Here is a 27,144-nt window from a genome sequence, read left to right on the forward strand (position 1 = left end):
GTCAGGATCAACCAGCAGTCTCTGAAGGAGAAGGACAATGTGGGAAGAGAAGATACCAGGAGGGGTTGAAGCCTAGGATAAGAGGAGAGAGTGCTTTCCTGGTGACTGGGAAGAGGGAGAGGTTATAAGATGAGGAAGACGCAGTGACAAAGGAAAACTCTGGTCTGTTCACTGACTGCTCCTTTTCCCGCCTCTGTGGCTTTCCTTGCCCACAGGCCCATTTACAACTGCATTACTGAGGAAGGTAAAGCATGATGGACGGCTGGGGAGAAGAGGTGGGGTTGCCATTGAAGAAAGAACAGCGCCCCAACCCAGGCAGGAGGAAAGGGCTGGAGAAATGCTGTGGGGTCACCTTTCCTCCCAGTGGCTGCTGCCTCCCTGAGCAGGAAGCTGTCCTCCCAACTCTGGGTACTCCTGGTCAACAATACCCGCAGTTTTCTTCTTAAGTTTTGTGTAAACATGAACACATGTGCAAGCATACAAGCACATGTGTGTGCTAAATATGGAATAGTAAAATAGAGGTGGAGAGTTCAAACCTGTGATGGGGTGGAAGCACAAAAGAAATAAAATGGACATGCATCCAAGAATAGACAAACAAGCTGAAGTGGCAGAGGTCCCCAGGGGACAGCTTCAGGGAGCTGTTCCAGTAAAGCACAGAGCCCCAGCGCTGGAGCAGACAAGAGCTGGGACCCCAGTCAGTCAAAGCAGATGCACCCCCCACCCCCACCCCTACTGCGCGGCCTCACCTTCCTTGACTTCAGCAGAGTAAGGATAGGCAAGGAGTGACAAGGAGATGCTGAGGAACTCAGCCCTGTCCAGGCAAACTCTCGAGGAGCTGAGGTGGCCCATGGGCCTGTCCCCTGCTGGGCAGAGGCAGCCGGTGGTCTTTACCATGGCCTGGTGTGCTCTGCTCTGTCCTGCTTTCTAGCATGGGGATCCCCGTCAGGGTGGGGCAAGGCCACTGCAAAAGTGACATAGCACATGAATCAAGGAGGTCTGAACAAAGGAGAGAGAGTGTGTGGCTTTACAACTGATAAATAGTTTTAAAAATCAAGATGAACAACGAAGGTGGTGGGAAGGAGAAGCCTCTTTAAATAATAACTTTTTTTAAAAACTCCACAAACATAAAAAAAAATTTCCTCAGTTTTTGAACTTCTTTTAAGAACAGTTCAATGTGAGGTCTTGCACCCTAAATGGTTATATCTGGAATTTTTTTTTTAAAAATCGCAACTACACACAACAAAGACTAACAGATTTACTTAAAAATATTGTGTGTGTGCATATATATATACTCATACATATATGTATATATATATATATATATATATCTTTTTGTGGAGATATTTTTCTTTTTTGCGATTTTTTTCTTTTCCTTTTTTTTTTTTTTTTTTTTGTGCCCAAGTAGAGATACAATGGTATTAAAACAATGCCCTAGAACACAAAAAGTTCTTAAGGAAACAATACTTTGAAAAATAAGCATGGTACAAATGATAGAACATACACCTCCAGAAATTCAAACTTGGTACAACGAGAAAATAAACAGTTGAATCAAATCCTCACCCACACAACATTGTCTGGAAGAGCTGTCTGTGCTTCTAGTGGGGACCCACTCTCCAGAAGGACTTCCACGCAGGCAGCACTGTCCCCCACCTCCCCGCCCAGCCCCTCGGGCACCCTCCATCAGCCATCAAGGGCGTCTGTCTCACATTAGTTTTGTGTATTTCTGGCAAGACCTTGCAGAAGGGACACACACATACATACATGTGCTATGGGGGCACACACACACACACACACACACACACACAATTTCCCACTCAACCCAGATGCACCAAGTGAGCTGAATGATTTTCAGCCAACCACAATGACAGAAGCACCAAACAGTCTTTGAAATGGGTTGGTTATTACAATTTGACTTTTTTTATATGTGTGTATATATATATATATATATATATTCTAGTTTTCCTCTTTTTGTTATTAAAAAAAAGCACAAATGAAAAAAATGAATTCTTTCCAGATCAATTTAAGGCTTCCCACGGAATGGAAACACAAGAGGCCTTACACACTGATCCATGTGAAACACATACACCATTCGCAGCCTTAAAGTGATGGAAAAGATCATTGTTGCCAGTCACCAATTAAGTATTGTGCCTTTAAATTGATGTCATTCTTTTTGCTACTATGCTGAGTTTTATTATTACTGATTCTCTTTGATGGAATATATGGAATTCTCCTTTATTTGCTTTTAGAATTTACCAAATTGCGAAGGTGCCTTTTTGTTTTGTTCTGTTTTGCTTTTCACAGGGAAACACATGTAATTCTTGCTAGTTGAATGCTAAAATGGCACATAGTTAGCCTTCAAGTAGCTGTTCCAGCCATTTGAAATTCAAACAGCCCTTTAGCTCCTAAAAGGCTCTGTGAAGTAGGAAGGGGCAGGAGAGGAAGAAGAGAAACTGAAGGACAGGGAGGTTTCTATGCTTTTGCTTTGGGTAAATTTGTTTTTGTCAATACAAATAATCAGATAGGAAGAATGATGCTTTGTATTGTATTTGTTGGTTGTTTTTTGTTTCATTGGTAGATTTGTTTCATTTGATTATTTAATTTTCCCTCTCCTGGTGCAAAAGTCACCAGAGAGGTTTGCATGAGAAAGTGTGACAGTACTTAATGAAACTCAGCACCTAAGGGCGTAAGGCAGTTGAAGGTTTGTTTGTTTGTGTTTGTTTTGTTTTGTTTTGTTTTGTTCTTTCAATCAGCACCAATCCCATAAATGATCTATACTTGGTGTAAGGTATAAAACTTTTTTTCTTCTGGAGAGGAGACAACTCCTTCTCCACCCTATGAACCATAGTGTGGGATTTTTCAATACTGTTTCTTATGTGTAAAAAACAAAAGAAAGATTTTCTTTTTGTTTTTACTTACAAAACATAGAGAATATCTTTGTATACATACAGCGACTGGAAAGAAAGCTTATCTGAAGGGGATGTGACTTATTGATTTGTTTTTTTTTTTGTAGTGTTAGTGTTGGTGTTGGTGTTGGTGTTGGTGGTGGTGGTGGTGGTGGTGGTGGTGGTGGTGGTTCTGTGTATTGGGGGAAGGGAGGGTTATATTTCTTGCAAGCGGCGTTAACCGCAACCAAACTTAAGGTCCCCTTCTCAACTTGGATCAAAATCCTCTAGAGCGAAGACTCATACTGCAGCAACTCATAGAGAAGCGGCCCATCTCGATAACGAATGCCCACTGCCGTGGGGGTGACGTACTGCAGGATGTTAATAGTCCTCCTCAGCCTCCTGTCTACAAAGTGAGCATCCCAGGCAGGGTACCGTTTTCTTGGCATGTCAATCTTTATGAGGGGTCCTTCTGGGTGGTAAGGACGCCCCGACGGGGTCAAGGGCCCCATGGGTCTCACTTGGAACACGGGCAGGCAAGTGTCAGCCGTGAGATCCTCCTGTTGTTCCGTCACGGCTCTGGTGGGCGTGACCTGGGTCCCCCGGTACCCAGGGGTCTGAGGTGCCATGGGCTCAACATCGGGGGGCAAAGGGATGCCCCAGAGCAGCTCGGCACAACAGGAGCTGGCAAAGACCTTAACCCGAGGCCCCATGGGATGCAACACGCCATAGTATAAGAGCATCAGCGCGATCCCAGCCACGAAACTAACAAAGACACAACACAGTGCTGGCACCGCATAGGAGTCAGTGGTCTCGGGGTTTCTGTAAAAATACCAAAGCAACGTCAAGGCAGCATTCTCAGTCAAGACTATTGCATAGTATGCAAACATTCGATATCGAGTCCGCCCTTCCTTGACGTTAAACCAGCAGAAAATGTACACAATCCCTACCACCATGTTGAAGAGGATCTCCTCCCACTTGGACATGCAGAAGTCTGTCCCGCCATGGATGATCCAGAAGGCCATGGCGCACCAATGCACCACCACGAAGATCCCGAAGTATAGCTGGAAGATGGAAGCAAAAAGGGCAAAAGAGATAACTCGGGATGAGATGGTGAAGAGGCGCCAGAAGAGGTGGATGAGGGCCCCTCTGTAGCTCATGCTCTTCTTGTCGTCCCTGGAGTCCCGCAGCAGCTTGTGATAGGAGGCTAGCACCCAAGCCAGGGACATCAGGGAAGTCACAGAGGAGACACCTGCCGGAAAGACACAAACCCACACAGTCAAAACCTTGGACATCAACCGTGGGGCACAGAAGGGCTGCCAGATGAGGACACGCCCACACACACCGCAATCTAAAGGAGGAGGGAGAAAGAAACACAAAATCAGGAACAAGACTTGAGTCCCAGCTGCTCCCTCCGCTGATAGCTTGGGTGTCCGGCATGGATTTCAATAGCTCTATTTGGAGTTTCCAGAGCTCTGAGGCTCAGGAATGAAGCAGAGGCACTGGGGTTGGCCTGGGGTTGAGAACTGGGGTGACAACTGTGATTGGCAGGCCCATAGATGCTCTACTTTAGGGTGAACCTGTTGCCAGCATTGGTGTTCCTGCCTCCAGTAGCCTGTGTGAGGGATTGCTGGAGATGATGGCTCTGGCTCCTTCCTCAATGGTTCTCCTCTGTGAGGAGGCCAAACCACTCTTGTGCCTTTTCCTGAACCTTCTTCCATTTGGCTTCTCCTCCCTCTGCTACCAAAGGCCACCCTGGGTGTCCTGCTCACTCAGCCAGCAGTGTCTGAGGCTCCTGCTTACCCTTGGACTCTGCACATACTCTCATTGCTTTCTCCAAAGACCCCTGCTCAAAGTCCTCTGAAGCCTCCTGTTGAGAGACTGTCCTCCTCTGGCTTCCCTTGGGCAACCCAGCTACTACTGTGGGGCCACCTCATCCTCTTCCTGGATTGGCCAGGTGTGCAGGGCCTCTGCACCTCATCCCTTGCACTTCCCCCAATGGACAAGATGTGGAAAGTTTGAACATGTCTCACCGCAAGTGCAACTTGAATCACTGTACAGCAACTTTCTTTCTAACTCTGCCAACCTGATGTTTGTAACTAAATCAATAGTTACTGGATTCTCTCCAGTCCATCCAGAAACAGGTTGTCATTAAGCTGAGAGTTGCCATACAATCTTTCATTGTCCCTCAACTCCTATGCACAGCGCCACTCAGTCTTCCTAGCACCTCTTTTATTGGTCCTTTCACCTAAAATTCAAAACTAAATGCAAGCAAAGACTTGAATGCTGTCTCACTGACTATCTCCTTACCAAATTGTCTACACTCCTCCCAACACAATTCCCCTATGACAGTCTTCCAGGTTGAAATCAATATGACCCATTCACTTTTTTTCTTAAGTGAAAGGGTGAGATTCAGGTGCTCCATTCATTCCACCCCCCCCCACCACCACACACACACACATGCTTGTCTTTCCCTAGGGCCCCTGTCCACCTCCCCTACAATGATCCAAACCTCAAGAAGGAGTCAAAGACCTGACAGTTGACTGTCCACAAATTCATGCTCCCTAACCCATCTCCCTAGTCCCGTCCTTCCGTCATCTCAAGTCTCAGCTTGCAGAACAATACATGCAGTAACAGATCCAGCATGTTGGCGTGTGCATAGAAATACCTGGACGATTGACTGGCACAGTGAGCATGTGGGGTTTTTGTTTGTTTGTTTTGTGGTACTAGGGTTTGAACTTAGGGCCTACACTTGAACCAGCTCTTTTTAGTCATTTTTTTTTTTCGAGATAGAGCAATTTACTGGGCTGGCTTCGAACCATGATCCTCCTGATCTTTGCCTCCGGGTTAGCTGGAATTATGGGCCATGAGCCACGGGTGCCAGGCCATGTGTTGCTTTTGTAAAAACAACAGAGATCCAAAACAAACAGGAGAGATGAGACACAGCCACAGTTTCTCAGTGGAAACCAATCTGGAAAACTACTCATGAGCAGCAATAGTAATTTTCCTCTCGCTTCTCTGGAAAGAACATGTCCTCTCTCCTGGGTCTCACAGGCTTTGCCTGGTGTGTGGGCTAAGAGTTTTGAGCCCAGCTGTGATCCTGCTGTTTGGTTGGGGCAGGGAGAGGAATGGTCCTCTTACTAGAGGCATGATTTAGGTTGTGGGTTTCTGGAGAACAGGAAACATCTAGTCACATCTTGGCAGCCTGAGCCAGGCTTATTCTCAACTCTGGGACAATCTCAGGGAGTTCCTTCAAATACCCTTGTGTCTCCACTGCTGCCCAGTGAACTTTTTTTTTTTTGTAGTACTGGGAATTGAACTCAGGGCATTGCACTTGCTAAGCAAGCACTCAAGCACTGGAATCATACTCCCTAGTCCTTCTGTTTTTTTTAAGATAGAGTCTTGATAACTTTGGGCAGGCTTTGAACCTCAATCCTGTCTCTGCCTCTTCAGTAGCTGATATTATAGGTATGTAGCACTGCAGCAGGCCCTTGAACTTATTTCTTGATGTTTTTTTGGTACATCTGCTATGAACTGTCAAGCGCTGGCCATAAGAGAAGTTTTATGGAAGCTGAATGGAAAGAAAGCTTGATTTTAGGGTTCTTTATTTGTTTTTCTGAGACAGGGTCTGACTATGTAACTGGCCTGGAACTCTCAATCCTCCTGCCTCAGCCTCCCAAGTGTTAGAATTACAGGCATGCACCACCACACTCAGACTTTGGTTCCTTCTAATCAAACAAAATCTATGACTGTCCCTATTATTTTCCACTCAGGAAAGCAGGAGTGATAAACTCATAAAGCAAGAAAAAGCAGCGTAGCTTTTGCAGAGTGTGGACTCATTTGGCTTATTCTGAGCATGGTTTTGAGTAGAATGGATGCTGGCGTGAGACAGCCTTCACTGTTCTAACTTCATTGTTCTGTGGGTTGTGGCATTAGCCCCACTCATGTCAATACAAAGAAACAGGAATTGAAATGTACATGGATCACCAGTAGCAGAGCCTATGTGTTCCCCTTCCTTTTCCCCTCTCGTCCATCTCTGTGCTGTACCACCCTTCAGGGAGGTGTTCCTGGAGCTGGTCTCATCTCAGCTGACCAGGCATGGCCTTGGTTCTTGGTTGGGGCCTCTGGGCTTTCTCTACGGAGCATTTCAGGCAGGAATAGTCCCCAAATGTTGTCAGACATTGCTGCTGCACTCCAGGAGGAAACAGTCCCACGCAAGAGGGATGCAGTGCCTTCCAGCCATGCTGACGGGTAGCCCTGGTCCCACCGCTCTGACTTGGTGAAGTAAGGAATTGCCGCAGAGTGTATCGAAGGGGAGCTTCCCAGACCACAGACCTCAACTGCTTGTTCCACGAAAAGCACAGGTACCAGGGTTTGGTGGCTTGCTCCAGAACACCCTGAGAATCACTGACCATTCAAACTTGGGCACAGGGGCCATGTTCTTTCTGACTTATGGTGCTGACTGAGGAACTTACTAGCTGGGCCTGGTAGCATCCATGGTTCCCCTCCCACTTACAGCTCCATCACTTTGTGCATTCTCCAGACCAAGCTGGACATTGTTAAGTGCTTCATGCTGGTCAGTGACCAGTTCCAGGCAGTGACCTTCACAGCTTACTCGCTTCCCTGATACTGACCAGGAGGGGAGCTTGTAGCTGTCCGTGTGAACAAAGCTGGGACCAGTCAAGTCAACTAGGAAATGGCTAGGCTGGAGCTTCCTGAGGACAATTAGCCTGGGAAAAGGGGAGGGAGGACTCCAGGCTCTGCTCACCAATCTTGGCTATAACAGCCGCTCATGGCTCCCCTCATGGCTCATTGAGGGGAGCAGGATCATCAGGAAGGTCCCAATTTAATGGATATATTCAATGATCACTACCACATGAAGTTTTGCCAATTGAGGAACAAAGCAAAAATGTGAATGTGGGTGTCCCAACAAGAGAGAAGCACAGTGACAGGGTGTTGGGGAAGGGTGGGACTCAACTCCAGATGGAACAAGTAAAGAGGAAGATACAGGAGATCCCATGCAGGAAGGGGAAGCAGGGTGCCCGGCCATCAGGAGAGGCTGAGATCTGGCAGGTATGGCTGTCACCCAGGAATGGCCAATGGGCCTGTGAACAGGAGCATGATACACCCTGGGAAAGGATCCAACGGAAAAGAGAATAGCCAGAACGCCTCTGGGGAAGAATGCACATGGGGCAGAAAGCTTGAGGAGCACCCGGGGATGGCCACCCAGCACCTTTGAGTGGGAGGGAATAGCCGGCTACAGAGTTTTGGTTTGGGCTTGTCATCATCAGCCCTTCCTATCCTCTGCCACAGAGTGCTGTGTCCAGTGCATGCAGAGTCACACAATGGAAGATCGTTTAAAGAAGAGGGAGGTGAGGGGGTGCTGAGGGCAGAGCAAAGGCCTTGGTGGACAAGTGGCTGCATAGAGACCTCTAGCCCCTTTTCCAGCTCCTTTCTATCAGCATGGAACCATGCCCTGGTCTCCCCAGCTCATGGAGAACGGCTCTCTGGCCCCACCTCCTCTCCTGATGTTGTTTCCTCTTCTCCTACCTCTCTGAGGGCAGGCTGGTAGCTCCCTTTACCTCCCATGCCTTTTCTTCCCCCATCCCAAACCCGGTCACAGGCTCTCACTGAGGGCTCAGCCAGTCCCTGAAAGGACTAGGGAGGACTGGCTCTAGGCCCTCCCAACCCTGTGAGGCACACGGTATTGGGCTCTGCTCTGTCCACCATTGTACCCTACAGTTAGCTTTGCCCCTTCTCTTCCTGCCCTCTGGCCACCAGCTCTTGAGCTCTCTATGGCAGTCTTCTCATTTTGAGCTTCTCATCCTCGATTTACAGAGGAGGGGAGTGAGACAGAAGCAAAGAGATTCAGATTGCTAACAGCCACACACTGACATTGCAAATCCATCTAATTTATTTGGTTTCCTATCCCAAAAGACCGGTCTCCTAGAGGTCACAAAACCAAGGCACATGCTTAAAGGCCAGTTACGGTGGCTGTGCCTGAAATCCCAGCTACTCAGGAGACAGAGATGGAAGGAATTCTCTGTTTGGGGCAAACCAAGGCAAAAAGTTAGCCAGATTCTGTCAAGGAACAAGTTGGATGTGATGGTGTGTGCCCATAACCCCAGCTGTGTGAGAGACAGAGGTGGGAGGATCGAGACTAAGGCCAATCTGGGAAAAGTTAGTAAGAGACCCTACTTGAAAAATAAAGTAATAAAGGACTGGGGGCATGACTCTTTGTTCTATTTCATAGAAGTATATAAAGTCCATAAACCATATACCCTCACCTTAATCTCCTTCATCCACCTCCCCCCCCAGTATACACACACACACACACACACACACACACACACACACACACACACACACTACTTATTTTACAGTCCTGTTTTTTGTTATTAATATTTAAGTTGATGTTCAAAGGGGTGTGTTAATGTATCCCTGCTGTGGGTATACCTTACTTTGGTCCATTTCTCTGCCTTACCCCTTTACCCCCCACCCATTTTCAACAGCTTTCAATACTCATCCTTACATCTTCTACCTTCACATCTTGTTTTAAGGTATTACTATGCTCTGTCGTTCTCTTCTCTTTTCCCTCTTTCCCCGAGTTCCACAGAGTAGTTCCACTGTTACAATCATGTTCTACATTTGAGTTTGTATATGATCATGCTGGTTTTTGTGTATATGTTTATCTTTTGGATCTATCTTCCATGAATGAGAGAAAACATACTGCCTTTGTCTTTCTAAGCCTGGCTCATTTCCTATACGTATATATATTTTTTAAAAAACCCAGACTTTTCTTGGAAATGTTCCCAGAAAAAGATAAGGCAGCTGTGCCCACCATCTCACCAAGTTTCACCAGCTGTCTCCTTCCTTGCTCCACCCAGGTGACATGGAGAAGCCCACTGTTCCAAAGGTGGGTAACTCTACGAAGGGAAGTAAGCATCATGGGTGGCTTCCATGAACCAGGCTCAAAGATGTGCAGTAAGTTGGCCAAGGTCACACACCCAGTAAGCTAGAGAGTGAAAACTGATACCTGGGACTTTTGTCATTCCCCAGAGTCACAATGTGTGTGGCTGCAGCTACCAATGGTTGAAATTTCAGGAATCCTGTGGGCTAGTTGATGTCATGTCACATGGAGGCTTGAAGTCACCATGTGGGAATATTTACACCACAGGAATTGTTAACAATACTTAGCAAGATTCCATCCAGTCCTGCTAAGGGCTGGTTGTTACACATTTATCAGCACACACCAGTCAGAATCAACCATCTTTCTCAGAGAACTCGGGGCATCTATGCAAATTAGAAGGGTTGGCTCAGAGGGGCTGACCTTCACAATCCCCATGACACACTTCTGGCCAAACCAGATGTGCTCTTTACCCACAATGCACCACCTGGCGTCAGTCAGGATTACATTGCTTAAGGCAAATAGGAAAACACCAATAAAGCAACCTCAGGTGTAAACTCTCACCAGATGTGGATTCGCAAGGAAGTGATCTCAGATCTGGCAGCGCCCTCTCAGTGCCCACCATCCTTCACAAGCACCTACAGCTTCGTTTTCTTCCCATTTCTGAATCTGGAGAAGTGTGGTTCCCTGTAAGGCGGCTTTTACATGGGGCAATCAACAGCACCTTGCACACTTCCAGCATGGCCCTTGGGAAGGATCAGAATGAACAAGACTGTCATCTGCAGCCAGAACCTTCAGGACTGATGTGCCTGTGTGGCTGAGGAGGGTGGGGTTGGCACAGGAGGAGGAGTGGGGTGTCTCGAGAAGGCTGAAATCTGAGGCATCATGTCATTACCTGGCTGAAGGAAATGCTCTTTAAAATAAATAAAGGAGAAAGCCCAGGGCAGTCCGAATTTAAATCTGACCTCACAGGGTGGTTTATATTGCAGAGCATCAGGTCTTTCCTGTTTATATGTGATACCTCACTTTTAGCTGGGAACCATGCATATCATGCCATCTGCTAATTTCTAGTAAGTTTTCAATGGTAATAGCACCTCCCAAGCTAGGCACTTGGCCTAAATTAATGCAATCATTCTTCCCTACATCTCTCTGAAGCAGTAGGCTGATTTTAAGATGAGGAAAGTGAGACCTGGGTGTGGTGGTTCAAGCCTGTAATTCCAGCTACTTGGGAGGCAGAGTTCAGGAAAATCAATATTCAAGTCTGGCCTGGGCAAAAACCTGAGACCCTATCTGAAAAACAAACCAAAAAGCAAAAAGGGATGGGGTATGGTTCAACTGGTAGAACACCTGCCTAGCAAGTGTGAGGCCCTGAGTTCAAACCCCAGTACTGCCCTCCCCGCAAAAATATGAGGAAACTGACACTCACAGGCTAAGTAACTCTTCTATACAAGGTAGTTAGGAAGTTGCAGAAGTAGGGTTTGAACACAGACCTGCTTGAATCCAAGATTCAAATTCTTTTTTAATTATATCTCACCATCCTGACCCACAAAATCATGGATTAGCATTCCAATTTATACATGAGTTTCCCATCAATCTGGCCATTACCTATTAGCCATCTGATCGGCTCTGTGAGTGATGACAAAGTCAAGTTTATGGGCCTGCAAAGTGGAGGACCCACTCCTCAGGGGCCCTGTCTGAGTGTTCCAGCAATGTAGGACATAGCTGTTCCATCTTTCTTGTCTGGATTTTTGGAATGGACCCCGTGACTGGTCTCCCTGAATTTGCATTTGTCCTAACACTGTTCACACTACAGCAGCCAAAGTGACTGAGTTGCAATACGTCCTTCCTTGTGGCTTCCCATTGCTCCTAGACTGTTGTTGCCTTTCATAGGGGATGACATGTTTATCTTCCCTTTTGAACTCTGGTACCTGTGACTTGCTAGGACCAGTGACACATGAGCAGAGTGACAAGTGACCCTACCAGACTGAAGGACACACAGGGTCTTGCTCAAGAAGAGGCTGCTGTACAGAGCCCTGAAGCCCAGGCTTAAGAGCAGAAGTGGGCAGGCCTCCACATTGCTGAGCAGCCCCTGCCCTGACTACGGGTCACGCTTCTCCAGAACAAGCAGAGGTCCTTAGATGCCTATGGGGCCTCAGAGTTATGCGTGCAACCTGGCAGTTCTCTGCCTCCACCTCTCAGTAGTCCATCTCCACCATGCTAGAATCTAAGCTCCTCCCATGGCATGGGCTCTTCAATCATGTCCTTTTGCCCTGTCACATCAGCCCCTCCCACATGCTCCAGGTACATTACTGCCCCAGGGCATTGGCACTTGCTAGTCTCCTACCTGAAGTGTTCTTCTCCAATATTCATACATTTGTACCTACATGTCACCTCTCTGAGACCTTTACTCAAAGAGCAGCTTCTAAGGCAAGCCACTCCCAACTACCACCCTTAAACCACAACCTCTACCCTCAAAACGTGGTCCTGGCCCCCTTCCTTTACTTTTCAGCCAAGCATTTCCCACTACCTGGACTTGCTCATTTACTCACTTGTTACTTTGGGGTTTTTTAGTCACTATGTTTCCAGATAAGAGTTAGCACTCCAAGCTCAGGAAGGACTGTGGTGTGGTCCTTCTGGAATTCTGTGCAAACCTGTGTGGGGACTTTATTCTTGGAGGAGTCCATAGCTGTCCTTTGATTCTGCAGTGGGTGCCCAGGAGAAGGGACGGACCCCCATCGATAGTTCAGGACTTCAGCTGCTCTCTCACTGTGGAGAGAAGGGAGGTCCCTGGGAGCCACCCTGTGTGCCTTTGTCCTTTGGGGAGGAAACCATAGAAGCAGAAGGCAGAGAAGCAAAGGAACTAAGATGAATTGAATGATGGCTTCCAGTGCATCTGATATGATGCCAAGACTCTGCAGGTGGTCTCACCCAATCCTGACCATAAGCTCATCAGAATGCCTACAAGTGACTCCACTTTGTAGAGAAGCTAATTGAGGCCAGAGAGTCAAAGAATTTGCCTAAAATTACTATACTAAGTCTGTCTTTTCACTCGGATGCTTTGACCTCTGAGGCCCTGATGGCCCTAAAGGAACAAGTCAATTCCTAGAGACACGCAATTTGCCTGTGAGCAAAGATTTCACACTGAACACCAACTCCGCAGAGCCCAGCCCAGCCATCTTCTCCACCCAGCTCTCACCCTCTGGGTCCCTAGTGACAGGCCCCAATCAACCCAGACAGAGACAGCTGCTATGCTCCAAGGCTCAGGGAATTATGCACACCAGCCAACTCCTAGCTGTTCACCCTGCCTCTGCCTGCCTTCCCTCCAAACCACGATAAAGTCTCTTGCCTACACTTCTTCCCCTCCCCTCTGCCTCCCCATTCACTCTTTTCCATGCATGCCTCGTGGTATCGTGCACCCCCTCCTCCCAGATCTGTGAGTCTTAAACTATCTTTTCTTTTTAAATAAATTATTTATTAGGATATATTCATTATATGAGGGGATTCGTAGTGACAATTCTGATTAGGCTTATATTGTACGTTATTTACATTGCCCCCATCGTCTCTCCCTCTCAGCCCCCTTCCCACCCCACATAAAGCAATTGCAAGAGGTTTTTTTAGTTCTGTTTCATATAGGTATATGAAGTCCATCAACCATATACTGTCACCTTAATCTCCTTCATTTACCCTTCCCCACCTACTAGTACCCCCCCACACACTGTGCCTGTTTTTCAGTCCTGATTTTCCATTATTAATAGTTAAGTTGACATTCAGAGGGGTGTCTCAATGTATGCCCTCTGTGCGTGTGCTTTACTTTGATCTGTTCAATCCCTTCAAATACTCTCCCTTACCCCTTTACCTCCCACCCCACATTGTTCAACGGTTTTCAGTACACATCCGTATATCCTCTACCTTCACATCTTACGGTATGTGATATCACTGATGCTCTGTCATTCTCTTTTCCTTTCCCTCTTTCCCCAAGTTCCATAGAACACGTTACAGACATGTTCTACAGCCGAGTTTGTATATGATCGTGTTTGTTTTTGTGTATATGACTAACCTATTTTTTCAATGACAGTTGTCTCCACGTCTGTTGTCCCCACCTACCTAGATAATAAGGAAAGCTGTGTTTCAAGGCAGTTGAATGAACAAGCAGTTGGAAAGGGGAAATTCAAATCCACTACACACAACTCCAGTGTCCCAAATGCCTTAGGCTAAAATGTGAAAACCATCCCGTACTTCCTTCTGCAGCAGGCTCAAGTTCAAGTTCATATTCGTGATGCCCAGGGCCCCTGTCTGGGCTCAGGACGAGTAGTCAAGCTGCTCAGAAAGGCAGGAGAGCAGAGTGTTTGTGAGTGCTCCACAGTAACCTGCCTGAAATGTCCTACCAGGCCTCATGCCCACCACCTGGACTGTAAAAAGGCCGTAGTGATCAAAAGCCCTATTATAGATGCTGTGAGGATGGGAAGAGAAATGGGTATAGCAGGGCTTAGCTCAGCACCTGAGCAAAGAGCAGTGCCCAGATGCGTGGGTGCAAATAGTCACACAAGCCCACGTACATGTGCCACATGGTCTCCAGTCTCTCGTCCTTGCTCATGCTGCTTCCATTACCTAGAGCAATTTTCCCTGCCCTCTTTCTCGGACATCTCCTGCTCATTCTCCAGGCGTTGCATTCTCCAGGATACCCCTGCCCCAGGGTACACACCGGAGACCACGTCTGAACTTATACCTGAGTATTTCTCCTGATTGCAGCTACTGCATAGACACACTTTTTGGGGACCGTCTCCCTCCCACCCCCTTAACTGTGATTCCCTTTGGACACAACTAACATTTATTCTTGAGGGTAGAGAAGCTGTCTTATTCATTCCGGTAAATAAGACCCATGCTTGCAGAGTAGTCACCCAACAAATAATTCTTGAGCAAATGCCTTACAGATGCCTTTTCCCAAGCAACAGCACAAATACAAGTCCTGGTAACGATGCTGTGGGTGCCAGACCACAGGAGGCTGTAAATGCACCCTGTGTCTGCTGTCTGCCCAGGAATTCTCCCAGGCTAGCAGAATACAGTTGCTTAGGTTTTTCAGTTATAGCTACCTTCCCCACCATGCTTATTTCCTATGGCTGCTGTAACAAATGGTCACACATTTTTTGGCTGAAAACACTGAAATTTATCATCTAGTGATTCTGGAAGTCAATGACTGGGCTTTGCATGGGCAGCAGAGCTGGCTGCCTGCTGGAGGCTCCAGGAAGGAATCTGTTTCCTTGCTTCTCCAGCTTCTGCTGCTGCCTGCATCCTTTGGCTCATAGCCTCTTTCTCCATCTTCAAAGCCAGCAGTGCGGCATCTTCGAGTCCTTCTTTGGGCTTTCATTGCCACATTCCCTTCTGTTCTCTGATCTCCTCCCTCTTTTGGATCAAGTCAAACTTGATAATCATAATAATCTCCCCATCTCAAAACCACATCTGTAAAAGTTCTTTTGGCATATATAGTGACAGCTACAGATTTGGGTTTAGGAGGTAGATATCTTAGGGAACCATATTCAACCAACACCATCCACCATCACCCACTTAACAACTAGGCAATCATCCTCAGCTGGGTGATTTTTTTACCACCACCCCCACTCCTGGGAGTAAGGGGCAATATCTGGAGACATTTTTTGTTCTCATAACTCAGGGTTAAGAGACCACTGGCACTGGTAGGTGAAGGCCAGAGATGCTGCCTACAGCACACAGGACAGCCCCACATGATTAGAACCACGTGGCTCCAGATATAACCATGCTGAGGCTGAGATCCCTTGCCATTGAAGCCTGCCTATTTTCCTCCATCTCTGTCAAGTTAAACAAGTTGCACCTGGCTGTGTCTAACAGCTGAGGGTTTGGGTTTTTCAGGAAGCAACCTGAGAAGTGGTGGACAGCCTGAAAGAGGCAGGGACATCAGGAAGCCATGAGCTACTATCTTTCCGGCTCCGATAGGTGGTCAGTTCTAAAGAAACTGCCATTGCCCAGTCTTAAGTACTGGCCCCAAATGCTGCCAGGACAGCAGGAGAAGATGGGAAATACTGCTGGGTCTTCTGGACATTGGATCTCATCTAAATAGCCCACAGAAGCCAAGACAGTCACTCAGGGAACATGGTGAACCTCAGGGAGGGACCAGCCCTCCCCTCAAATAGCTGCAATACCAGCATTTAAAGGACCCAACAGGAGCAAAGCTAGCTCTAGCCTCCCTTTCCCTTGTCTCTTCCTTCTAAGATGCTATTAGAGATATCAAAATACCATCTTCATAGCCAGCTGGAGAAAGGTAAGCCTTAGAGATTCTAGAACAAATGTCAACTATTCACTGCCATGGCACAAGGCTGGTGAGCACCTGGGTCCTGGTTGGCCTGGGTAAAATGTCCTGGAAGAGACAAGGGTTCTGCTATGACAGACCTGACTTGTGTCCTGCTGTGTGGTCTTCGGCAAGGGAACTGCTGATCCTCAGTTTATCATTTGTGAACCAGGGGTTAGAAATACAGACTTTGAGCATGCAATGAATTATGAATGCAAAGTGTGTAGGCACATCTTTGGTTATGTGCATATATATGTGTGTATATGTATATAAATACATATACACTCTATATATACACACATCATAGCATGCACACATGTATAGATCATGGAGTGTAAATATATACTCTCTATATATACTCAATGTATTCGAAGTTACATTATTCAAATATCAATTTATTTATTGCTAGTTTCCACTAAAACAGAAGTCCCGAGAGGCCAGACAGAGGCCCTGCTGCTCTGCCCAGCACAGCCCAGAGAATTCCTCCCCCCACCTTCCCACATCCTCATGAGCAGATAATGGGCAGCGATTATCCCCAACTTAGAAAGGTAAGAACACAGCCTAGAGAAGCTGGGCGCCATCCTTGCTTGGAGCCTGAGTCCTTGGAACTGTAGGCCCAGAAGGGACCACCCTGAAGGGGTCTGTGAAGAGCCACTCTGTGCCAGACCCCAAGGTAGGACTAAGCTGCCTGCTACCTGGGGGCCCTCTGGTGCCAGGCATGCTGGAGTGACCCCTTTCCTTTCTGCCTCCTGCTGCTCCTCAGACACATCCTCTGCCCCTGGTTTCCCTCCTCCTGCAACACTTTCTTCCTTATGTCTACCAGCCTACACCCTCTGCACTTCTTGCTCCAAGGTGAATTTGCAGGTGCATCCCTCAGCACCCCATTGAAAGCTGATGCAGTTCTGCTACTCTTCCCATGGCTCCTTCCAGCTTTATTGTTCTTTGTTACTTGTCATGCTCTGCTATAGAAACTAAGTGTCTGCTTTGTTTAGCACCCATTTCCCTCTACGAGAACTGTATCCTCCGTGAGGGCGGGGACTCTGCTTTGTTTCTTTCTGTATCTGTCCCCAGCTCCTATATCCATGCTAGCACATAAAAAGTGATTAATTAGTAGTTCTAAAGAAATAAAGGGTCCAATTGCAGTCACCACTCAGACTTCTGAACCTGCTGTTCTCAGTGGAAATCACCTTGGCCACCTATGCTGGCTCAGGAAGCTTGCATCAATGTCCCTCTTTGTCCCAGTATTTCATGCACAAACATTTCCAAATGACCAACTGCTATTTCATCTGAATCAGCTATGATGAAATCAAGTTTTGATTGATTTGTAGTTTTGTCGTCCTTAAGACCCTACCAGTCCCCAGCTGCCAGCGGAAGCCTGATTCCTGCTGGACTGGACCAGGGAATGGGCTAGACCTCTGTTTAAAATTGCTGCCAGTTCTGTTTAGCAGTGCAGTGTTTTCACTGTGATGGAACAGGAAGGCATCTGGCACTAGGAAGGACCAACAGCTGGAGCTGCCTAGCTAGGGAATCCTATGGGTTGACACCAACCAGATTCCTGGTGGCATCGACTCAAAAGAAGAAAAGGAAACAGTTGGAGAGAAGCCATTCTGGGAGAAATGAGAGAGGTCTGTCTGCATGCTGGTTGGAGCAAGACAGCCAGAAGTCAGGAGAAGGGGACAGAAAAGGGCCTGCAGGACACTGAAAATCTCCCCCTTTATTTATCTGCTTGGGGCCAAGACAAAGAAGTGTTGTGGGCAGCCTGGAAGGTGAGGTGAAACACGGGCAGATCTGTGCACCACTTGTCCAGAAGCCCAGAATGATCCTGGGGCTAGCCATCCACAGGCCAGCACAGCAAATCAGAGAGAAGGGCTTAGTTCAAAGGGGGCTCATCAGGCAGTGCTGGGCACTGGCAAGGGGTATTGGGCACAGAAATTTGCCATGACTCTGGATGAAGTGATTCATTATCCAGTGCTGTTTGATGTGGTGAATTGGATGTTCCAGTGGTTGTTCTTGTTCATGAGGAAACAAAGTGGGAGATTCAGGGCTCTGGTGGAGACACAGACACATGACCTTCAACTCTCACAACCAGATCAACGCTTTCCAGGTGGCAGCTTCACCCCATGTTAACCAAGACCCCAAGGGATGAAAGCAATGGTTTGAATGTTTGTCCCTCCCACCCCAAAGTTCAGGTGCTAGAAACTTAATCTTCAGATTTATATGTGAATGTACATGGAGGTGGAGCCTCCATGATAAGGTCATGAAAGCAGGGCTCCATGATGGCATGAGTGACTTTATAAGAATAGGAAGAGAGACCCAAGCTGGCATACTTGCTCTGTCTTGCTATGTGATGCCTTCAGCTCATTATAATGGCACAAGAAGAAGCTACTCACCAGATGCCAACACCATGCTCTTGGACTTCCTGACCTCCAGAACTGTGAGCCAAATAAACTTGTATTCTTTGTGTCTTTTAAATGTATCCTTGTATATTTTGTTATAGCAACAGAAAGTGGACTCAGAAAATGAAGTAATTGCCTTTTGTGACCTAGACTCAGAGGCGATAGCCAGTGTCCATGTGAGCAGGTCTGGAAGAAACCAGAGAGAATTTCTCGCATAAGAAAAAAGTCCCCAAGAAGACAGGAAAGAAGAGCAATGGCTGCTGATCCAATAGCCAGAAGCCAGGCTCAGCCTTTCCTCCACGTGTGGATCAGCGTGGGGAAGATCTGCCCTCCACCTGGGGAAGGCCTGCCAGGGAGACAGAGCAGTGCATGCTGGGCTTCCTTCAGGATGCTCTTCATCTGAATAAGGGAAGAGAGAAGTGCTGGTGGGGCCGGCAGCTGAAGAGAAAGAATTGGAACTTAATGGGAGCAGTGAGAGAGAAGGAACACTGCCTGGCTGAGTGGCTCAGGTGCCTCTGGGCAAAGCTTTGCTAGAAGCAGCAGCAAAGGTGGAGTTCCGGTACGAGGCACTAAAGTGCTTTTGATGTGAAAGGAGCCTGCAGGTGAAGTTAAGAAAGGAGACACCATCAGGGAGGTTGAGAGCAGAGGCAGAAAGACTCCAGTTGCATCTCAGACTCTCCATTTGTTTAAAGGAAAATCAACATGGAAATACAAGTTCAATAGTGTCTTAAGCTTCTTTGTCTTAGTAAAGTTGCTTGTTTTAACACAAATTTGGTCCTGTGGTTATTAATGGCTAGGTGGGGGGCTGGGAATACCCTGGGCAAGACACAATGTTTGTGCCACCTCCTCTATATGCCACACTATCATCTCAATGGCAGACCCAGGTGGCAAGAAGCAGTAGAGTCATTTGTGATATCCTTCCTTGCTGTGTGACCTAAGGCCACTTCCTTTCCTCTCTGTGCTTCACTTCTTGTATGTTAAACAAGAGGAGTGGGCTTGAATCATCCCACCTCTATTCAGAGTCCCAGGGCTCCTGCAATGTACTGGGCACAGAGTGTCACTTAAGAAAGTGTAACAAGGGCTGGGGAGGGCGCTCATATGGTGGAGCACCTGCCTAGCAAGTATGAGGTCCTGAATTCAAATCCCAGTACCACTGAGAAAGAGAGAGAGAGAGAGAGAGAGAGAGAGAGACTGCTATGAGCACCTTCAAGAGAGCAACTTGTCCTGGGAAGAAGCACATCCTTGGTGTGTCCCCCGAATAGGGTTGCTCTGCACTGCACCAACTGGCCCCATTCTGGGGGTCACAGGTCACTCTACCTTCAAGTTCCAGACTCCTAGCTTACTTAGAGGACTGAGGGGACACATGCAGCTCTTAGGGTGTCTGGCTCTTGTCTCAGGGGCACCCTGCTTCCTCAGGGCCATAGAACTCAAAGAAGACCCAAGGAGCTGGTACCAACTGGAAGTGCTGGGCACTGGGTTCAATGCTAAACCTCTCACTAATTGGTTGGTCACCTTGGATGAGTCCTCCAGTCTCTCTAGGCTTCAGCTTCCTCATGGATAAAATAAAAGTGTTGGGCAACATAATTGCTGGAAGTCTGGTGTCCCTCACAAACAGTCTGTGACTTTACATAAGGCCTCAGAAGACGCTGGATTCTTGCTCGCTCTCTCTCTCACCTCAGCATTTTCAGAGTTTTCAAGGCCAAATGATGGAGCAAGTTTAGGCACTGCCACTTGTCCAGCTATTTCTCCACACTAGGGTTTCTGAAGTCTTTGGGTTTGAACAAACCTTTTTGAGTCTCTAGGGTTGGAAGACAAGTAACCCCTGAGAAACAGACAGGCAAGAGGACATGACTCGTGTGTCACAGGTGGGGGTCTTGGGGAGCTGGGAGGAACCCCAGGTCTCAGACTTATTCCTTCCCTCTGGCTAGGTCAAGCTTAGCTCTGGAGCAAGATGGCAGGTCTTCTCCCACAGTCCCTGAGAGGTGGCTCAGCAAGACACTAAAGACTGAGCACATGTGCAAAATGTCACACTGCGGCACAGACTCAAGACAAGAGGCAGAAGCATCATCTTTAGGTCTAGCCAGTGATATGGCATCGGGGTCATGCTCACATGCACACAGGTGCCGACAGGTGCACCTCCATCTCCCTCCTTGCACAGCTCACACAGTCTGTCTCTGCAACACTCAGCTACAATGTCCTTGCTGCCATGCACACTTGGGAGCTAGACTGCCTAGGGAGACATGGACAACAGGTGGCCTTGTGTGGTACCTAACCTCAGTTTCATCATCCATAGAATGGGAGTAATAAAAACTGTCCACTTCACAAGACCGCTAAGGGCTTCAATGGGTTAATTAACCCACACAAACCTCTTACGTTATCTCCTATGCAGAAATCTTAATTAGCATTATTGGCATAACTATTGTTATCATCACCACACTCTGACACATCCCAAGCCTGAGGTCCCCAAAGCCACTCCCTGCCCACCCTTCAAGTGCTCTCAGGCCTCTGTCCATCAATACTTGTAGTCCTGTTGCCCAATCTTTTCCTCTGGGCAAGTTCCTATTCGCCCATCAAGGCCTAGATCTAATGTCACCTCCTCTGTGGTGCCCCCAAAACAGTTGCTCCTTCTCTGTTCACTCAAAACACCTGTACATGTATCTGTTACAAAATCTAAACCCAGAGTACCAGACCCCTAACTCTTTTTTTTTTTCCAGGTGCTTTTAAAACTTATGTTTTATTTTATTTATTTTTTTTTCATTTTTCTTTTATTATTCATATGTGCATACAAGGCTTGGTTCATTTCTCCCCCCTGCCCCCACACCCTCCCTTACCACCCACTCCACCCCCTCCCGCTCCCCCCCCCCAATACCCAGCAGAAACTATTTTGCCCTTATCTCTAATTTTGTTGTAGAGAGAGTATAAGCAATAATAGGAAGGAACAAGGGGTTTTGCTGGTTGAGATAGGGATAGCTATACAGGGCATTGACTCACATTGATTTCCTGTGCGTGGGTGTTACCTTCTAGGTTAATTCTTTTTGATCTAACCTTTTCTCTAGTTCCTGGTCCCCTTTTCCTATTGGCCTCAGTTGCTTTAAGGTATCTGCTTTAGTTTCTCTGCATTAAGGGCAACAAATGCTAGCTAGTTTTTTAGGTGTCTTACCTATCCTCACCCCTCCCTTGTGTGCTCTCGCTTTTATCATGTGCTCAAAGTCCAATCCCCTTGTTGTGTTTGCCCTTGATCTAATGTCCACATATGAGCAGACCCCTAACTCTTGACGGAGGTGTTTTTGTACTTTCCCAAGCTTGAGCTTGTGGGGCCCAGTAGGCCCTTCCTCTGAGCCCTGCCTTCACAGCCAAGCTCTAACCATTCTGGGTCCTTTTGCTTTTGGGAACCACCTCAGGGTCTTTGAACATGCTATTCCCATTGCCTGGAAGTCCATTTCATTGTTTATAATCATCCTAAATGGCAGCTTTCAGGAGGGGCTTTCTCTAACCTCTGCCTCATGGGGGCTTGCACCATCCCACCCCATCCTCAGTTAGCCTTGGCTTCAGCCATGCCTCAATACCATGCTAATTTGCAATGTGCCTTGGATGTGTGTGTGTGTGTGTGTCTTATTAGACTGCCCAAAAGTAGTTGTTATTCCCACTTTACGGGAAACACAGTTAGGAAATGAAGTTGCCCCATGTTGTAATGTCCATATATGGTGGAGGTGGAAGTTGTGCACAGCTCTGTCTGCCTTTCCCACTACACCAGGCTGATCCTGCCCCAGTGCAGAACATCAGCAAAGTCTCAGCAGGCACAAAACTCCTGGTGGTCAGGTAAATTCAACATGTCAGAACCTTATGCTCCTGTATCTTTTTCTAAGCTTTTAAGCCACCTGATTTAAGGAAAACCTGCAAAAATGTTCAAATGACTTAAGCATGGTATTGTATTATTATTTTACTAGAACCTGTATTTGTGGGAAAATTGGATACAAAGTCCATCTTGCAGGATAACTATCATTCTGAAAACCCAGCAATTAGTGAGGACTAGAGGGCAGAGAGATGGAGAGAGGGTGAAGAGGTGGGAGAGGTTGGCACAGGGCAAGATGGATGGGAAACTTGAGCAGTAAAACCACAGTAATCATAACGTTAGTGATGGTTCTAAGCCTATGGTATTAGTGGTAAAGAATGGGTAGGAGTTATCGCAAGACCCCCAATGCAGAGTAAACCTGTCCCCCAGCTGCCTTGCTATCCCAGGTCATGTGTGCTTCTGTGAGCCTCTAGGCCGAGTCGCTTCAGCCATTTCTCTGCTTGAGTTCGCCTAACGAAGAGAAACTCACTCACTGCCTTCCGAGACGGTCTTTCTATTGCTGGATGGAGTGTCTTGCACCTGCTGAGTTAATAAAAGTCTCCCTGCAGCTTGCCCTGCTCTTTAGGACGATTCTTATTTCCCACGGCTCTTCAAATGTTGGGATCCACCTATTCCAAGTCTTCTCAAACTAAAGATCTCATCTTCCCCAGGGAGTGGCCATTTCTGGCCCCTTCTCATCCTAGACCCTCTCCTGCTGCGTGGGGCCGCTAGGACTCACAGGCCAGGGTAGATGATTCCAATGAAAGTGCCTGGTCCCGAGGGCACAGGAGACGGATGGGGGCGTGGCCTAACGGGGGCGTGGTCTCGCGGGGTGTGGCTTGGCGGGGGCGTGGTCGGGGCGCGGCCGGGGCGGGCACTCACAGGGCAGCGTCTCAGCACTGTTCTTCTGGATCATTATGCAGAGCTGTAGCACCAGTTGCGGGGCGCTCTCCAGAAAGGTCTCCAGGAGGCGCAGCATGTTGACGTCTGCATATTCGTACATCATAGCCCAATAGAAGCGTCGCTGGTGTTCCTTCTGCCGCTGGCTCTGAATCCCCAGGTACATGGTGCGGATATACCTGTCGGGAGACACGGGACAGAACACAGAAGTGTCGGTGGGGGCGAGAGCTGCTGCAGAAGGACCCCAGCGGTTCTCCTAAAACCCAGATCCCCTCCCCGTCCCACCCCTCTTGGCGCGGAAGCTCCCAAAGACTTGGATGGGGCTCGGGGTTCTCCCAGCCCAAGGACACGGTGCTGAGGCATGAGATTCATCTGACCCTCTGGGGGACTCTAAGCAAGTCCTCCCGGTCTTGGCCTTCATTTGCTTATATGGAAAATGAGGGAGTGGGGTCAGATTGTCTCCCACCGCCTGCAGGTTAAGTAGGGGAGCTCAGAGAGGTCGGTAGGCGACCTTATGTTCCGGGGAACATTTTGGCAGGGTTGTCACCGCAATGGCTCCGGAGAGGAAGGAGGCTGACATTTATGACGCTCCTCCTAAGTGCCACACACTGGCTGGCTATACCCAGGTGGTGAGTAAATAGGTGCAAGTCTCAGGTATGGCAGACAGGGACCAGCTGGGCCTTCCAAAGATCACCTCTGCTGCGCAGCTGGATGAAGGAGCCAGTGGGAGTGAGCCCCAGGCCACTGCCCACCAAGGTCTGTGAGTCTGCCTCTACACCAGGGAAACCCAGAGCCCCTACGGCAGCCTCTGACCCTAGGCAATGGAATCCACTGAGCCTTCTCTTGGGGCGACACCCAGGAGGGAAAAGGGCCAAAGGTCAGCCTTACAAATGGTGGGACCTTGAACTACCTATTTCAGTTCCATGTCCTTGTACGTCCTCTTCATCGTGAGTACCATGTAGGGTGAGTAGGATTAGTGAGATGCCACACATAGTGGGCACTCACCCTGGGTGAGCCACACTTTCACCTGAACTTTCTGAACCTGGGTCTCTGAGCCCCAGACCAAGGAGGATTCAGAATACCATCTAAACCCAGCCACGGACTCTGAGGCAGGGCAGGGTCGGGGTGGAGGCAGGGTCCAGCCACAAGCAAAGGTCAGAATGTAGGGCTTTGTGGACCCAGTTAAGGTCTAGCACAGGAACCATGGTCAATGGGAGAGAAGCTGACCATCCATTGGGAGTGAATGTTCTACACACATTACCGCGGCTTCTGAAATGGACAGCCTGAAGCATAAAGATGGAGCACATAGTTGACACCCTACTGAGGCCCAGCTGTCCTCAAGCATTTCCAAGTGCCACTTGGGGCTGCTGGACAGGTCCTCTCAGTCCCCATCACTGCTGCCTGCTCCCCCTTGCCTGTATCAACACAGGAGCCTCTTGACTGGCACACAATGCCATTCCTGCCTCCTAAGAACCCCTCTTCACCCGACAACCAAAGTGCTCTTCAAAGGTCCTAAGTGTGGCCGTGCTACTCCCCTTCTGCCAGAGCTGCACAGCTTCTCACGTGTTTAGAATAATCCAAAGCCGTCCTTGCACTCAAAGTCCTGCCACTTCTCTAACTTTGCCTGCTGTTCTCTCACCCCTCTTCTGCGTCTGTCTTTCCTGTCTCTGGCAGGAACACATGAGCTCTGAGAACAGGGGCCCTGTTGATGGCACCCTGCCACAACTGAGTGCCTAGTGCAGTGTCTGACTCATACTAGGACCTTCAGTTAGCACTTGTCTTGGGAGCAAGTAGACACAGGAGGAGGCCTGTCCTCCACAGCTGAGGAGTCCAGACAGAACAGTCCTGTCACAACATGTCAAAGACAGACTCTAGACATATTGGCAGCAGATTTGTGAACTGCAGCAAAAGGTAAAGCACTGAGAGGGGCTCTGTGTTCCCAGGAGAGAGCTGGGACCTTGCCTGAGGACTGCAAGGATGGGTGCAGGTGCTTTAGAGGCTGAGATCTGAAAGAATATATTTGTATCAGAATTTAAAATTGCCAAGTCACGCTCCCCCAGCCCCAATTGCAAAAAGGTGGGCCTCACCCAGAAACACTAGGCATGTACTGAAACCCTTGATGGATGAGAGGTCCAGGACCCCTTCAAGATACCCCAGGATATATGCCCACTCAGTCATGGGTGTGGATCCCCACAAGCATGACAACAACAGTGGGCCCCCATTGGACGTTGGGAGAATAGCGCCATGGCTTTCCTTCTAGATTCCTGACAGCCTATAGGGGAGTCTTGGGGGACTGTATCCTGAGGAGCTCCACTGGGGATGCAGGGCGATACACCTCATTTCTCCCCACATACACACGTGGAGTGAGTAGAGACACAACCCTACTGAGAGGTAAGGGAGGAGGCTTTGCAGTGTCTGCTCTTCCGGGGACATGGAGAGAGGTTCAGGTGCACCAGACCATGCAGATTCAGCCAGAACGCCTGCCAGGAGAAGCCAACCTCATCCTCCTGTGAGCCAGGTGGAGGGTGTGGTAAGAAACCAGTGGAAAGGACAAAGCCAGAGACCAGAGACCATCCCCGCAAGACTAGCAACAGATGCTAGAGTCTAAAGCACACCAGATTACGCCAGGAATCAGGTTCAGATGCCATGCCTCCTGGGCACCAGGGCATGCAGCCTCCACCCAAGAGTAAGAGCTAAGTCAGAGTCCAGTGCAGGACTCCCTTCTTGATGACTCAGCGCGTCTCTCTGCTTCCATCCTTCAGTCCTAGGCCTCCAGCTGACTGACCCAAGCCAGCCTGCACTTTGTAGGAGAGGACTCAATGCCAGAGATAGGCTGACCGGCCTCAGTCACTAAAGGATGAGGGGCAGAGCAGGGTCTAGAACCAGGCTCTCTGACTCCCTGACCTTGCTTGTCACCCCACAGCAGTGTGAAGTCCCTCCCCTTGTGCCAAAGGGTTCTTTGGGGACACTGATTGCTGCCTTTTGTCCCCAAGGAACTGAGATGCTGCCTTCCCTGAATGTTCCCAGGGCTGCCTCCTCAAGACCTTAGGAGTTGCTGGGAAACAGGCTGTTGGGTACCCTGGGGGCGCTGCTCCTGTCCTCTCCTCTCCTTGCTCTCCATCCCAGGTTCCTGCATGTGGAATCCAGAGTTAGTTTGATGACCTCAGAGGCCACCCCAGCCAGCTGCTGCTTGCTGGGCTTCCAAGCCCTGTGCAGGCAGCCTTGGCCAGTGGCCACACGAGGGCGCCAGACCCCAAGCGTCGTTGCAGGAAGCTAGTGCACTCCGGTGATCTCATACCTACAGGCGTCCTCTTCTGCGACAGTGTGGGGTGCAGGGCGGTGGGCGAGCCCCCTGCGGGCCCAGATGTGCGGGGTCCCCAGGGGAAGGCACGGAGTCTGTAGGAAACACGCTGGTTGCTGTGCCTCCAAACTCCCATGTTCTCTCTCCCCTTCCATGACAGGCTCCAGAAAGCTTGCCTTGCCCCAAGAAGGTAGGTTAGGGAACACTGCCAACTCGCTCCTGCCAGATTTGCCTCCACGTCTTGTGTCACCTCCTGTCACAGCATCAGGTCATGCAATGCACGATGTAAAGGTAGGCTGCCAGCTGTCACAGAGCGAGGATTCAGGGAAGCAGGCCCTGGTCTTCTGCCTGTAGGACTGTGTGACCTTGGGCAGGTCCCTTACCAAGGCTGGGTCCTGGCTGTTCACCCATCTCAGGAAAAGCCAAGTGGGGCTTTCTAAGCTCCTGGCAGCATTTTATAACTTCATCGTTCTTCTAGGGAGTGACGTCACAGAGTACCAAGTGTGGCACTCGTATGCCAGGCACTGTTCTGAGCATTTTGCCTTTTTTTTTTTCCTTTTTTTTTTTTTTTTTTTTTCCGGTGCTGGGGACCGAACTCAGGGCCTTA

At 48.6% G+C, this 27,144-nt stretch overlaps 1 protein-coding gene across 1 annotated transcript in view; it reads right to left on the bottom strand.

The window, feature by feature from the left end:
• Nucleotides 1-1,680: 1,680 nt before the first annotated feature.
• The window catches only part of Xkr6 (XK related 6), a 232,996-nt gene continuing 207,532 nt past the window's right edge, over nt 1,681-27,144 (bottom strand). The window contains exons 2-3 of the mRNA XM_074055274.1: nt 23,219-23,415; nt 1,681-4,134 (exon numbers count right to left, since the gene is read on the bottom strand). Of these exons, the coding sequence (XP_073911375.1) occupies nt 3,170-4,134; nt 23,219-23,415 (1,162 nt within the window). The 3' untranslated portion in view covers nt 1,681-3,169. The remainder of the gene's footprint in view (nt 4,135-23,218; nt 23,416-27,144) is intronic.

The sequence above is a fragment of the Castor canadensis genome, chromosome 14 (genome assembly GCF_047511655.1).
Source record: "Castor canadensis chromosome 14, mCasCan1.hap1v2, whole genome shotgun sequence".
Lineage (NCBI taxonomy): Eukaryota > Metazoa > Chordata > Mammalia > Rodentia > Castoridae > Castor > Castor canadensis.